This window comes from Acipenser ruthenus, chromosome 12 (assembly GCF_902713425.1).
Source record: "Acipenser ruthenus chromosome 12, fAciRut3.2 maternal haplotype, whole genome shotgun sequence".
Taxonomy (NCBI): domain Eukaryota; kingdom Metazoa; phylum Chordata; class Actinopteri; order Acipenseriformes; family Acipenseridae; genus Acipenser; species Acipenser ruthenus.
Window position 1 is genome coordinate 22,426,141 of NC_081200.1, and position 14,199 is coordinate 22,440,339.

Below are 14,199 nucleotides of genomic sequence, written 5' to 3' on the forward strand. Positions count from 1 at the left end.
ACATTAAAACTGCTTGTGTTTTCTATTATAAGACAAGACTAATGTTGAAATGGCAGCATGACAAAAAATGAATATATTTTGTTTGTTTTCTACATTTCTTAACCAGTATTTTTAAAAATGTAACCACACAGTCAAACTTGACAATAATCTTGAGTGCAATTTTATGGCCCTTGCACCCAAGAGATTCTGTTTTAATAACCTATCTTGTTCTGTAGGCTGTATCTGACGATGAGGAGGATGCCAGTGAACACGGCAGAGAGAATATTTCCCTGGAGCTGTCCTGTGAAGATGCCCGGGAGCAGCTCACCAACAGCATCCGGCAGCAGTGGAGAAGGCTAAAAAATCATGTGGAGAACCTTGATAATAAAGGTATCTGTTCCTTGCATGTAGCTAACTAACCTTGTATGTCTGTGTGCTTTTTTTTTTTTTTTTTTTTTTTTAAATAGCCCTATAAAACTATCAATTAATTGATGTGATTTTGTTTTATACCAGGAAATACAAGTCAGTAATTTTCATCCTCCTAATGTTAGTGCTGTTCAAAATATCTTCTTACTGCACTAATAAATCTACAGTGCAGTCGGGTGAATCCTTGTTTTAAGTGCGTGCTCTAATCAGCATGAGTGGTGTTGGACAGCAGTTGAGCTTTGAGAGGATGTGATGAAAAAAATTGTATTTCAGGTACTACTATGGGCTAAACAAATTGAGGCTTAAAGCAAGCTCAACAAATTGCAATTGCAGTTGAAATGCTGACATTGATTTAAATATTGTTTTGTAAACATCCTCCATTTTAGCTCAGTCTGAATTAAGCTTAACTTAAGTAATTTTAATTGTTGTGTTTTGACATTTGAATACCCCTTTGGTAGCTTAATTATCCCTCCAGTCCGTTACTCAAACATGTACATAGACCATCTTAAGATCATCGAAGAAAATGTAAGTGTGTTGCCTTAAAGTTGCTCTATAAAGTAGCAGACTGCAGTTTAGCACATATTTAACCTGTAAACCCGCAGAGACCTCTGCTGGCTATCAATGGTATAACAAGTTGCAGCATTTTATGCATGGTAGTTGTGTTCCCTTTCAATTCGAAGACAACCGCCAACCAATACTTTTGGGATATGCCTGCCTTAGGTAGGTATTCGCAGAGCATTTTATGTCAGAGCTGCCGCTTTTTAGGCCCCTCCGTGGAGTGACATCCTTGGCTCCGCGGGGCTCGCTTTCTCTTGCCTCACGACGTTAAGGTAAACTATCTGTGTCACTAACCTAAGTGTGTGTTTTTTCTTTCTCACGGGCTGTCTTTTCTCTGCTGTCCATCATATGAGTGCGACTGCCTGTGCAGTATTGGAGTGTGCGTGTGTTGTCTTTCAACCTACACCTTCAGGGAGAACGCTGTTCCTCAGCTGGGGCTCGGCTTGCATCGTTTTGTGACCTGACGGCTGTCGTTCGCACAGCTTGGGCAAAAACAAAAGTCAGACGTGTTCTTCCATCGGGGCTGTGCTTGGCCTGCCCTGCTGCCGTAGACCTCGCCGGTTTTTAGAGTATGACTCTAAAAACAGTTATGATGGATCTTGGTAACTCCATATTCTCCTATGGACAAAGTTTTGTTGCACTTTCCACAGTTACTTCCTTAAGCAATATCCACCTTATCAACTTTGACCCCACCTGCATTTATGCATGTCAAACTGCAGTTGAAGAGTACTATCGGCTCAGAGGGATTTATGATAAGCTTGAAGGAGACTAACACGCACAACGGACACAAGGTAAAAGATTGTGTGCATTTCATTCACAGACCATTGTTAATGTTCAGTAACAGCAAAAGCCTCAATCTTCTAAGAGAACACTTTCACCTCATGCTATGCAAATGCAACATTGCAAATGCAACATACTGCTGTGCAGAAGAGCACAATTACTGTGGACAACAGGAATTACCAATTAGATTCCATTATCATACACCAAGGACAGGGTGTTCCTTCAGGACACTATGTCTGTTCTTGCTGTGGGTGCTACTGGAAAATGGGTGCATGCAAATGATGCACTTATTGAAGTCAAGAAATGCAAACGAAATGTATATGGCCTTTTTATGAAGAGATCTAATGCTTTACAAATGCCTTACATTAGCCTAAATTCATAACACCTTAATTCATAACGCCTATACTCTTTTTTTCCCCCAGCATTTAAAATGTTAGTATACTACTGTAGCAGGGCGGTAGAGAGCCCTGTACGTATTTATTTGTTTATTTTATTTTAGAACGGGGTTCCCCTCCGCCCCTGTGCAGATTATTGTTTTGTGTTTGTTTATTATGATTTATTATTTACATGACGGTGAGCGCCGTATGTTTTAGTATTGTTTTGTTTAGTGACGGCGTAGCCATTTGTTTATTTTATACTGTTTAGTAACGTGGATGGGAAGCCCCATCCACAGCACTTTTTAATAAACTCGTGCAGATTGTGGCCGAGGGGTAATAGGATAATTACTAGGCAGTTAAACCCCTCGGCCACGGTATATAAGCCTGCAGCTCTCGGCACTCGAGGTGGGTGTTGGAAGGAGAGAGTGAGTGAGAGTGAAGAGAACTGAGAGAGAAACGTAAACATTAAAGCGAATAGGAACAGTGAAGGCGATAGCCTAGCCTGACCTATTCGGTGTGTATTTTTGTGTTCGAGATTTGTTTATGTTTAAACCTTTATTTTCGCTCTGTGAGCAAAGTGTTTTTTTGTTTAAATATTTATTTTATTTTTGTTAGTTGCTAAATAAAAACGGCACAGCCTTTACCTGCAGTACTTCCCTGGTGTCAGTATTTTTCCTTCCTGCTTCTGGCCTGACGTCAGACCACTCGTCCAGCATGTCACAACTACCCTTTAGCACTGACATGCATATGTACCTTTTGAACCATATAATATTGTAGTTTTGTACCTACATAAATATCAATACCTACCAAAATAGACATTGTTTTCACCACTGATGCAACTAAAAGAATACAATGTTTACACTTCCAATACTGTCCAAAGGTCCCTTCTACCATTTATTTTACTTTCAAATCTATTCTCATTTGTCTTGTATTACTCTACTTATTACTCTCTTGTCTTGTCCGTCTGTCTGTCTATTTACCATACACATTCTCAAATATTTCCCTCGCTTTATTAATTATTTGATGAAGTGATATCTCTAACAAACATTGTTAATGTAAAAAAACAAGTTAAAAAAATGCAACTGCTGTTTAAAGTGGTGAGATCAAACACAAAAGCCCAAGTTAGGAGAAGCAATTGGGGCAACCTTGTCAAGCATCAAGCAAATAGGCATAATTCGAAAGGTTCTGGGCCCCAACATTCACACAATTGTTGCTTCTAACTTGGCGCCTTTTTTTGATCGCTCCACTTCACATTGAAATGCTCATTCCCTTATCAGCTGGGTTGTAACCAGAATACAGATGCCGAGACACATGTGCCAAGGAAAGTGCTCAACACTTTCACCAGGTTCTACCGACCTTAAGGTGATAAATCTCTCCTAAGCCTACATTAGGCACAAGGGTCCTTGAGGTTGTACGTGCACACCACCAACACTAGTTGGCGGTAGTGAGGTCTCCTTTGTCTGCTGTCCGCTCACGCTACCTCTCAGTGGCTCCGGTATACTTTCCCAAAAGGTATTGGTTGGTGGTCATCTTCAAATTGAAAGGGAACGTTAGGTTACTTACTGTAACCCTGGTTCCCTAAAAGATAAGACGACCACCAAACCTTGCAAGGTCGCATCACTCACATTCGCGAGTTCGATGCAAAAGAGGAAGTGAGCTCCGCAGAGCGACCTACTTATTCCCTCAGCAGGTGGGATCGAGGACGTCGCTCCACGGAGGAATCTATCGGCAGCTCTGACATAAAATGCTCAGAGAATATCTATCTATGGTAGGCATATCCCAAAAGTATTGGTTGGTGGTCGTATTCTCTTCAGAGAACCAGGGTTATGGTAAGTAACCTAATGTTTATTAGAAGACAGGTAATGGATGATTTAAATTAAAATAGCAACATGTGCTACAATGGGAAGAGTTAACATATCATTTTAACTTTAGGATTCAGAGACACAGTTTCATGCTGATCTGGTTCAACAGATACAGAAAACTAGTAAGGCAAGAACTCCCCTTCTTATCTCTCCAGAATGCTGTTAAATAGCTCTCTCCAACCTTCGTTCTCCTACCAGTGTTTTTCCTTCACTAAATAAGTTCATACATTCCCTAGCATACCACTTCTGTGGTCTGTGGTGTGTGTGTGTGTGTTTTTTTTTTTTTTTTTTAAACCAATACAGTGTACAAAGTCTGCATGATGTGTTCCCGTTCCAAGAAGGTTTGTTTTGATTTCCAAATATTTATTTCTGGAACAAAGCAATTTCGACCTACTGTATCAAATTTGACGGATGTAAAATGTTGTACTTTCCAGAATGACAGTTATCACACAAGTTATGGCTTGCTTTAGTGCTTTTAAAAGTGTTCAGATATGTTCCTTGAACATTTATTATTTTGTAGCTTCCCTGGTCCAGATGGGGGCCCCGAATGAAAAGGATCTAATTTCCAGAGATGTTCACGAGGAAGTAATTGAAAAGCTGAAACTAGAAATTCAGCAGTGTAAAGATTTAATTACAAACCAACAGCAGCTTTGGCAGGTAAGATTAGTTTGAGTATATGGCTGTATGCGTTGAAGCCAGATGCATCTGGTCACTTTGTATAAGTGCGGGTGGAGCTGATACTTGTGAACAGTATTATAAATAGTGCTGGGGCAAATATGTGAATATTTGAACAAATATTTTTTGGCATGTATTCTGATACAAACATCAGATGTTCATGTTCGCTACAAATGACATATCTTGCACTTATTTACCGTCTGTTGTGCAAATTCTGGTGTTTCAAAAAATGGCAAATGAAAGAGCTCTGCATGGATGTTACGTGTGTGTTTGGGTGTTTTTTTTTTTTTTTAATTAATAATAATAATAATAATAATAATAATAATATATATATATATATATATATATATAATTATATAATAAACAAACAAACAAACACACACAGGATCAACACAGCAGCTCTTGAGCCTCTATTTAAATGTATTAGACAGCAAAAAGTAAACAAACCACATTTATGCACGTGCACTCATACATGGGGTTTCCATGCGAGGCTATTTACACGTGAAATAGCGATGCGCGCCAGGTTTGTGGCAAAAAAAACGGCCAGGAATAGGGTAAATCTAATTTTACTCGTGTAAATGATGAAAAACGCGGGAAATCCATGCCCAGTTTCACATGGAAACCTGCATTTCACATGTAAATATTGCAAGGGAGCAGGTCAGTTGTTACTGTAGATTCCAAGATGGCAGAAAGTTAGTGGCTGATGGGCAGTTTTATGGTTGGCAGTGGTGTAGTTCACATTAATGATAATGCGGGTGGCTTTTTTTATTATTGGTTTTTGCTGTGTCTGGCCTGTTATGTCATGTTGTATACCTCTTGTTGGTTTTACTGTTCTGTATAAAACCACCATGAACTGCATTATGGCCTTGTTATAGTATTAAAGCAGCTGTTTTAGAATTGCCTTGCTGTAAAAAACTATGCTAAAGTTAAACATGAAGAGCAAGTGAGCTGCTTAAAAGTTTAACTGAATTAATTCCCTTCCCTTTTTTTTTTTTTGGATCCGATGTCCAAAGACAACGCGTGTCCGTCCTCAACGTTAATAAATCTAGTTGGTGAACTGGATATCATGAACCAGCTCGATTGCCCAAAACAGCAGAACAACATCCAACAAGTTGTTGATGCCCTCTCAGAACTGACCAAATAAAATAAAAAATTAACGTATTGATTGTGTGTTTGTTTGCATTATTAATATTTAACACAACAGTAAATCCAACACTCCTTAATAAAAGAAAGGAGAGAATCTCTGATAGTACAAGCCTCCTCGGATTGCTGCTGTTCAATTGAAACTGACAGCTGAGATAACCTTCACAGTTGCCAAGTCCGCTTAGAATAAGCGAGATTGGGCTTGTTTTTCAAGAGTCGCATAAACACCCATACTCTAACATGGGTTGGGTTTGTTTTGAAAGGCAGTGTCGCTTTTTCTCTTTAGACTTGTGTGATTATGGTGAGTGGTGTGGTGCGACAGATATGCAATGTCCAGACTGTTTGTTTTTCTCCCAACAAAAATACTTTTATTTTTAAACAAAAACAATACCAAAAATAATCCAAAATGAAAAATAATAATCCACCCCTCTATCAGCAGTGATATCGGGGTAAAACAGAAACGGGGTCAGTTCTCAAAGAAAGTAAATAAAAAGTCACTCCTCAACCACAATCCTCCATGCACGAAAATGTGCTGTTCTGGTCCAGGGATCGTGGTGCATGCACTGTGTTGTGTTGTGTAGTGCTGTGCAATGAGTGAGTGGCGTGCTCTGGGGTTCGTGCTGGCGTGGTAGCTACAGCCTCCCGTCCTCCGACTCCTCTGCGAACACAAAACAAACACATAATACAAAAACATACACCAGCTCTGGCCGGTCGTTTCAGTGTCTCAGTGCAAGGGGAGGTTTTGACTTAGCTGCTTCCCCTTTGTACCCAGCAAACTCCTCCCTGCAGTCAACGAGTCGCCATGATTTCTCCAATAGAGAGCTGCCCCGCAGCTGACCGCAATGGAATCGTCCTGAGTACTTGCAGCTATGTGCCCCTCCTAATATGGTCACCTTCCGGTTTCCACCTACCACCGAGGTGGCAGATCTAGGAGGCAGCGTACCTTCCCACTTACACAGCGCCCTTTCTAATCGGGAGGGAGATTTACAACATCGATCCTTTCTCTCTCTATCACACTTGGCAACACTGGTAACCTTCCCGGGCTGTCTCACAGGCAGCCACTGATTCCTGAACACCTCATTTTGTTGTTGACAAGAGGTTTTGCAGGATACAGCAGGTAGTGGCGATTTTGAGAACAAACTAATGCTGCACTTCAGTCCGTTTTTTTTATCAGTATCCACCACCTCCCTTTCAAGTGCCCACTACCCGTATTTACCCACGCGTGGTGTTTTGAATGCTTCCTCAGCAGCTCTCAGCCGTCCAGACGGGTAGGGTTTCTAAGCCAGGGTATATGCTGTATTGCCTGAATGAAAGGGGAAAATCCTGTTTTAAATACCATTATACACAGCTGTAACAAATATTATTGTAGCGACCCGGACAACTGGGCGCTCAGAAGACCCGCTGCTGTGGTTATGTGTTGTACTCGTTGTGTGTATTGTTAAACTGGTATGCATGCACGTGTGTATGCGCATCCGGGAGTGAATGGGGTTAGTTAGATTACACGGCTCTGTGTGTGAAAGTTTTTTGAGTGAGAAACAGTACCTGCCTACAGTGTGAGACTGGAAGCCAGCTACAGTTGTTTGTGGTTAATAAATAAGACACTCACCTTGTCAGCGACTTTATTGCTGGCGCTGCAAAGAAAAGGGACGGCTGTACATTATATTCACACAATTATTGTTTTGAGATTCAGCTTTTATAAGGGAACTCCCCTAAATCCCTTGTTTAGAAAGATGCAGGGTATTAATGCTTGTGACAGAGTAGCCGTCTGCAGTGTGGGTGTGTGCATTTGCTGCTGAGCGACAGGCAGGAGAACGAGACAGAGGTTGAAGTTGACGCCCCCCACAGGAGAACAGGATTTATTTACATATTAAGTCAACACACTGAACAGCTCACGTGACACTTCCAGCCCCTGCTGATGAATAGCGCTTTAAGTTTTGGCCAAAAAGCTCTATCTTGGTCTCATCTGACCACAAAACCTTTTCCCACATCGCAGCTGGGTCACTCTCATGATTTCTGGCAAACTCCAGACATGCTTTCAGATGGTACTTTTTGAGTAATGGCTTCTTTCTTGCCACCCTCCCATACAGGCCAGTGTTATGCAGAGCTCTTGATATGGTTGTCTGGTGCACCATTACTCCACTTCCAGCCCCTGAACTCTGTAGCTCCTTCAAAGTGATTGTTGGCCTCTCTGTGGCTTCTCTCACAAGTCTCCTTCTTGTTTGAGCGCTGAGCTTTGAGGGACAGCCTTTTCTTGGCAGTGCCTGGGTGGTGTGATGCAGCTTCCACTTCCTGATTATTGATCCAACTGTGCTCACTGGGATATCCAAACACTTGGATATTATTTTGTACCCTTTCCCTAATCTATGCATTTGTATTACTTTATTTATTTTATTTATTTATTTCTTAGCAGACGCCCTTATCCAGGGCGACTTACAATTGTTACAAGATATCACATTATTTTTACATACAATTACCCAATTATACAGTTGGGTTTTTACTGGAGCAATCTAGGTAAAGTACCTTGCTCAAGGGTACAACAGCAGTGTCCCTGACCGGGGATTGAACCCACGACCCTCCGGTCAAGAGTCCAGAGCCCTAACCACTACTCCACTACTGCTGCTACTACTCCACTACTTTATCTCTAACTTCTGTAGAATGCTCTTTGGACTTCATTTTCCTTCAGATTCACAGCCTGACCAATGATCCTTCAACAGTGGGGTTTTTATCCAGAAAATGTGACAGTAACTTTAATGGTTCACAGGTGGCAGCCAATGGTAAGGTAATTGTGTCCTCGTCAGGGCAATTTCTTTCATCGCTGTAAACTGGGAGCTTCCACAGCACAGGGGTTGAATACTTATGCAAGCAAGATATTTCAGTTTTTTATTTTTCTTAAAAATATTTCCCAACATAAAACCAATGTCATCTTACAATAATTGATTTTGAGTTTCAGTGTTTTAAAATAAAATATCAAACAGAACGAAATTTCAATGTACCATTTGTAATTCAGTAATATGAGAGAATTGGTTAGGGGTCTGAATACTTTTGCAAGGCACTATATATATATATGTGTGTGTGTGTGTTATATATATATATATATATATATATATATATATATATATATATATATATATAATATAAATTAGTGCCTTGCAAAAGAAAAGTATTCAGACCCTTCCTATGGTGTCCCATTTTGTGAAGTTTCAAAATGATGCATACACATTTTTTTAAACTTAATATTGTATTCAAAATTTGAATAAAAACAGAAATATGTTGATTGCATAAGTATTCAGACCTGTCAACTCAATGTTTGGTGGAAGCACCTTTGGCAGCAATTACAGCAATTTCTACCAACTTTGCACACCGGCTTGGTGCAATTTTCTTGGCAGATTTGCTCAAGTTCTCTCAAGTTGCTTGGGGATCGCTTATGGACAGCAGTTTTCAAGTCTTTCCACAGATTCTCAATAGGATTCAAGTCAGGACTTTGACTGGGCCACTCAAGGACATTCACTTTCTTATTCTTAAGCCAGTCCAGTGTATCTTTGGCCTTGTGCTTTAGATCATTGTCCTGCTGAAAGGTGAATTTTTGCTTGGCATTTAGACCAAAAAGTTCAAATTTGGTCTCGTCTGACCACAACACCTTTTGCCACATTTTTGCGGGATCACTCAGGTGCTTTGTTGCAAACTCCATGCGGCCTTTGAGATGGCTTATGTTTAGTAATGGCTTCCTTCTTGCCACCCTGCCATACAGGCTACTTTTGTGAAGTGTTCTGGATGTTGTTGACTGATGCACGTTTTCTCCCATCTCAGCCGTTCAACTCTGTAGCTCTTTCAAAGTTGTCGTTGGCCTCACAGTGGCGTCCTTCACCAGTTTCCTCCTTGCCCGGCTGCTTAGTTTGGAGGGACAGCCTCATCTAGGCAGTGTCTGGGTGGTACAATGCACCTTTTCTTGATGATTTGAGTAGACTGTGCTCACAGGGATATTCAAAGACAGATTTTTTTTTTGTACCCTTCTCCTGATCTGTGCTTTTCAATGACTTTTTATCCCTGACTTGCTTTGAAAGCTCCTTGGTCTTCATGGTTGAGACTGCTTGAAATTCACTACCTGACCAAGGAACCTGACAGACAGGTGTTTTTATTCTGAAATCATGAGAACCACTAATATTGCACACAGACAGAGGCCATTCAACTAATTGTGTGGCTCGTCAAGGTCATTTTGTGCACTGAATTAATTTAGGTTTGCAAGCAGCAAAGGGTTTGAATACTTATGCAATCGTGACTTCCATTTTTTTATTTCATATTAATTATCTATTTATTTTCTTGTTGTTTTTGCTTTGAATGTGTGGAGTAGGTTGTGTATAGAACACATATTAATTCCTATTTCAAAATGTCATGACTGCAAGCTTTAAAGCAACAAAATGTGAAAACTGTGAGATGGTCTGAATACTTTTGCAAGGCACTGTGTGTGTGTGTGTGTGTGTGTGTGTGTGTGTACAATCACTCAAGCCCCGATTTGTTCTGCCCTTCCTTTTAAACTGCCTAACCCCGCCTTTCCAATCAGTATTGAGGTTTCTGGGTTGTGTAGTTTTTCCCCAGTGACGCCATTTCTTAAAGGCACCACTGCTCCTTCTTCACTATATATATATATATATATATATATATATATATATATATATATATATATATATATATATATATATATATATAAAGATCCAGTAGATACGTGCTGCTGAACCACTGCTTTCCCGTTCCACCAACTGGCACAGACTCAATACGTTTGCAGGCAAGTATCTTTTATTTACAATATTTACATCAAATAAGCAGTTTCTGTCACAGTTCTCGCCCTGTACGGGCCACTGACTAACTCACTTCTTCAACCCTCTCTAGCTACATCAAGATATGGAGATAGAAAAGAAGTCCAAGGATCCTCCGACTGAAGTGAGTCAGTCCGCGGGTAAGAACAGGGTCAGCTCTCTGCCCTAGAGCTGTCATGGGTCACCGGTAAGTGTAGGTTGACCTCCCTCTGCTGGAGTATTCCGGTAACACAGGTAAGTATAAGACCGGCTCCCTCTACTGGAGTAGATCCGCCACACAGGTAACTATCCAACAGACTCCCTCTGCTGGAGTAGTCCTGTAACTCAGATAAAAACAAGTCAGGCTCCCTCTGCTGGAGTAGTCCTGTAACACAGGTAAGTATTAGACCGGCTCCCTCTGCTGGAGTAGTCCTGGGACACAGGTAAGTACAAGACAAGCTCCCTCTGCTGGAGTAGTTCTGGAACACAGGTAAATACAAGACAAGCTCCCTCTGCTGGAGTAGTCCTGTAACACAGGTAAGTACAAGACAGGCTCCTTCTGCTGGAGTAGTCCTGTAACACAGGTAGGTACAAGACAAGCTCCCTCTGCTGGAGTTGTCCTGGAACACAGGTAAGTATAAGAATGGATCCGTTTTTAAAGAAGACTTCCAGGAACACAATAGAAGTAACCCCAGACGTCCAAAGAAGTGAACAAAGATAAAACAAGTTATATCCGGGCTGTGGAGAAAGAACTCCTGCAGCCAACTCCCGGTCGTCCACAGAAGCAAATTGTATTCCTTCTAAAAGCCAGTGTCCATTTTCCCTGTATTAATCATATGCAAAGTATCTTGTGTCTGTGTTATGAATAAACAATGTCTTGCAATTCCAGTCTCACAAGTCTGTTCTTTCTGGTTATTATTTACTGTCTCTGCAACACGTAAATAACCAATACCTCTCCGGGTTATAAAGCATATAGCACAACACACTACGGTTGTGGCGGCGCACAACCGCACAGCACAGAATACCGCGGGTCTCTTTTAAATAGCTAAGGGGTACAATATCTTCAAGTCGCACCCCGACAACAGAAAATAAAAATAAACTTTGACAAACAAAAGGCTACCTCAACAAGAGGAAAAATCTCACTTTGTAAAAACTAAACGCCGACTATATTTTAACACAAACGATAGCTTTACCTTGCGATCTCTTTCTTTTTGGTTGTTTTTTCCAACACACTGGAGTTTGCACGCTACTTCCTTGCAGGACAACCGGGCCGTGTTCCCCACACTTCTCTCCCCTATGGCTCTGCCCTGCTCCTTTTTAAACCCAGAAACCCCACCCAATTAATTGGCACTCGGATTTCTGGGTTGTGTAGTTTCTTCCTTAGCGCCGCCATTTCTTAAAGGCAACGCTATCCTTTCCTCACATATCCTCCCCCCCCAGCCCCAACCTTTCAGTTTGAGCAGACCAACTAACCACATGTTTCCTTGACAGCCCATCTGCATTTGCATTCTGTGTTCCCCTTCTGTGTTCAATCTTGAAGGCTGTAAAGCTAAAGACCAGCGTGTTACCCGAGCGTTCTTCTCCTTATTCTCCTTCATAAATCTTAAGGGTGCGTGATCCGTAACTAGGGTAAACTCTCTGCCTAACAGGTAATATTTTAAGGCCTCAATTGCCCATTTTACAGCCAAGCACTCCTTCTCTACGACAGCATACTTCTTTTCTCGGGGTATTTGCTTTCTGCTAAGATAGCCTACAGGATGTTCCTCTCCATCAATGATCTGTGACAACACAGCCCCTAGACCCACTTCTGAAGCATCTGTCTGTAACACAAAGGGTTGGGAGAAAACGGGTACCTTTAATACTGGAGTATTACATAGGGCTTCTTTAATCGCTTTAAACGCCTTATCTGTTTCGGGGTTCCATCTCACACAAACCGGAGCCGTCTTTTTTATTAAATCGGTAAGGGGGGCGGCAATGGAGGAAAACTCAGGCACAAACCTCCTATAATAACCTGCCAAACCTAGGAAGGCTCTAACTTGTTTCTTTTCTTTCGGAACTAGCCAATTAGTGATAGCTTCCACTTTACTAATCTGGGACTTAACTTTACCACCCCCTACCACAAACCCTAGATACTGGGCTTCTTGCAAACCCACAAAACATTTGGCTGGATTTGCTGTAAGAGCTGCTTCTCTTAGGGACTGTAGTACTGCGTTGACTTTTTCAAGATGTGTTTCCCAGGAATCTGTAAATATCACAATATCATCAATATAAGCTGATGCATACTGGGCATGAGGTCTTAAAACTATATCCATAAGCCTTTGGAAAGTGGCAGGAGCACCATGCAATCCAAACGGCATCACTTTATATTGGAACAGCCCCAGAGGTGTAGAAAAACCTGTTTTTTCCCTAGACTTGGGGCTAAGAGGGATTTGCCAATATCCCTTGGTAAGATCTAAGGTTGTTAAATATTTAGCCGAACCAAGCCTCTCAATTAACTCATCTACCCTAGGCATAGGATAGGAATCAAACTTGGATACCTGATTTAATTGCCGAAAATCATTGCAAAACCGCCAAGTTCCGTTGGGTTTGGCCACCATTACAATAGGGCTGTTCCATGGACTCGAGGACTCCTCGATCACGTCCATCCGTTTCATAGCTTCGACCTCGTGAATAACTTCGTTCTGTTGGGCCTCCGGGATCCTATAGGGGGTGTGTGGACCTCATGTTGAATAACCGGAGTCCTTCCTGGTATGGGAGAGAACACATCTTGATTTGCCTTAACACATTCCTGAACTTCTTGAATTTGCTGGGGGTTAAGCGAGGGGCCTATATTAACGGACCTTTCTTCCCGTCCTGTCTCCCCTTCTTTACCCAACGCCACCATTGCTACCAGTTCTTCCCGATCTATCCCATGGTTTGAGAAGATTGATGTGATACACCTGTTCTCTTTTTCGCTTATCTGGTTGTCTCACTCTATAGTTCACTTCTCCTACTGGAGCTATTATCTTATATGGCCCCTGCCATCTAGTATATTGTTTACTCTCCGGAGTTGGCACTAACACCATAACTCTATCTCTGGGGTTAAATGTACGGCGTACCGCTGATTTATTATACTGACCCGCTTGTCGGGCCTGCGCTTCTTCCATGTGGGCCTTTACGATGGGGGTCACCTTGTCAATCTGGTCTCGAACCTGTAAGATGTAATCAACCACATTGCGACCGGAGGATGTTTGAGACTCCCACGTTTCTTTGGCTATATCCAAAATTCCCCTTGGCTGTCTCACAACAATTCAAACGGTGAGAACCCTGTAGAGGACTGTGGAACCGCTCGGACAGCAAACATCAAATACGGTAATAGGAGTTCCCAGTCCCTCCCGTCCTTTTGAAGCGACTTTTTTTAGCATCGACTTCAGGGTCTTATTGAACCGTTCCACAAGTCCATCCGTTTGAGGATGGTAAACTGATATGCTAATAGGTGTAATCTTAAGGGTTATGCAAAAATCCTTCATTAATTTACTCACAAACGGGGTGCCTTGGTCCGTTAACACTTCCTTAGGGATACCTACTCGAGAGAACAAGTGTATCAACTCTTTAGTAATAGTTTTGGAA

The 14,199-nt window shown here is 41.6% G+C and overlaps 1 protein-coding gene across 5 annotated transcripts in view; it reads left to right on the forward strand.

Moving 5' to 3' along the window:
- LOC117416962 (afadin- and alpha-actinin-binding protein-like) overlaps positions 1–14,199 on the forward strand; it is a 57,680-nt gene that overhangs the window by 32,755 nt on the left and 10,726 nt on the right. For all 5 annotated transcript variants that reach the window (XM_059034689.1, XM_059034688.1, XM_059034691.1 and 2 more), the window contains 2 exons: positions 216–369; positions 4,503–4,639. In XM_059034689.1, coding sequence (XP_058890672.1) covers positions 216–369; positions 4,503–4,639 — 291 coding nt within the window. The remainder of the gene's footprint in view (positions 1–215; positions 370–4,502; positions 4,640–14,199) is intronic.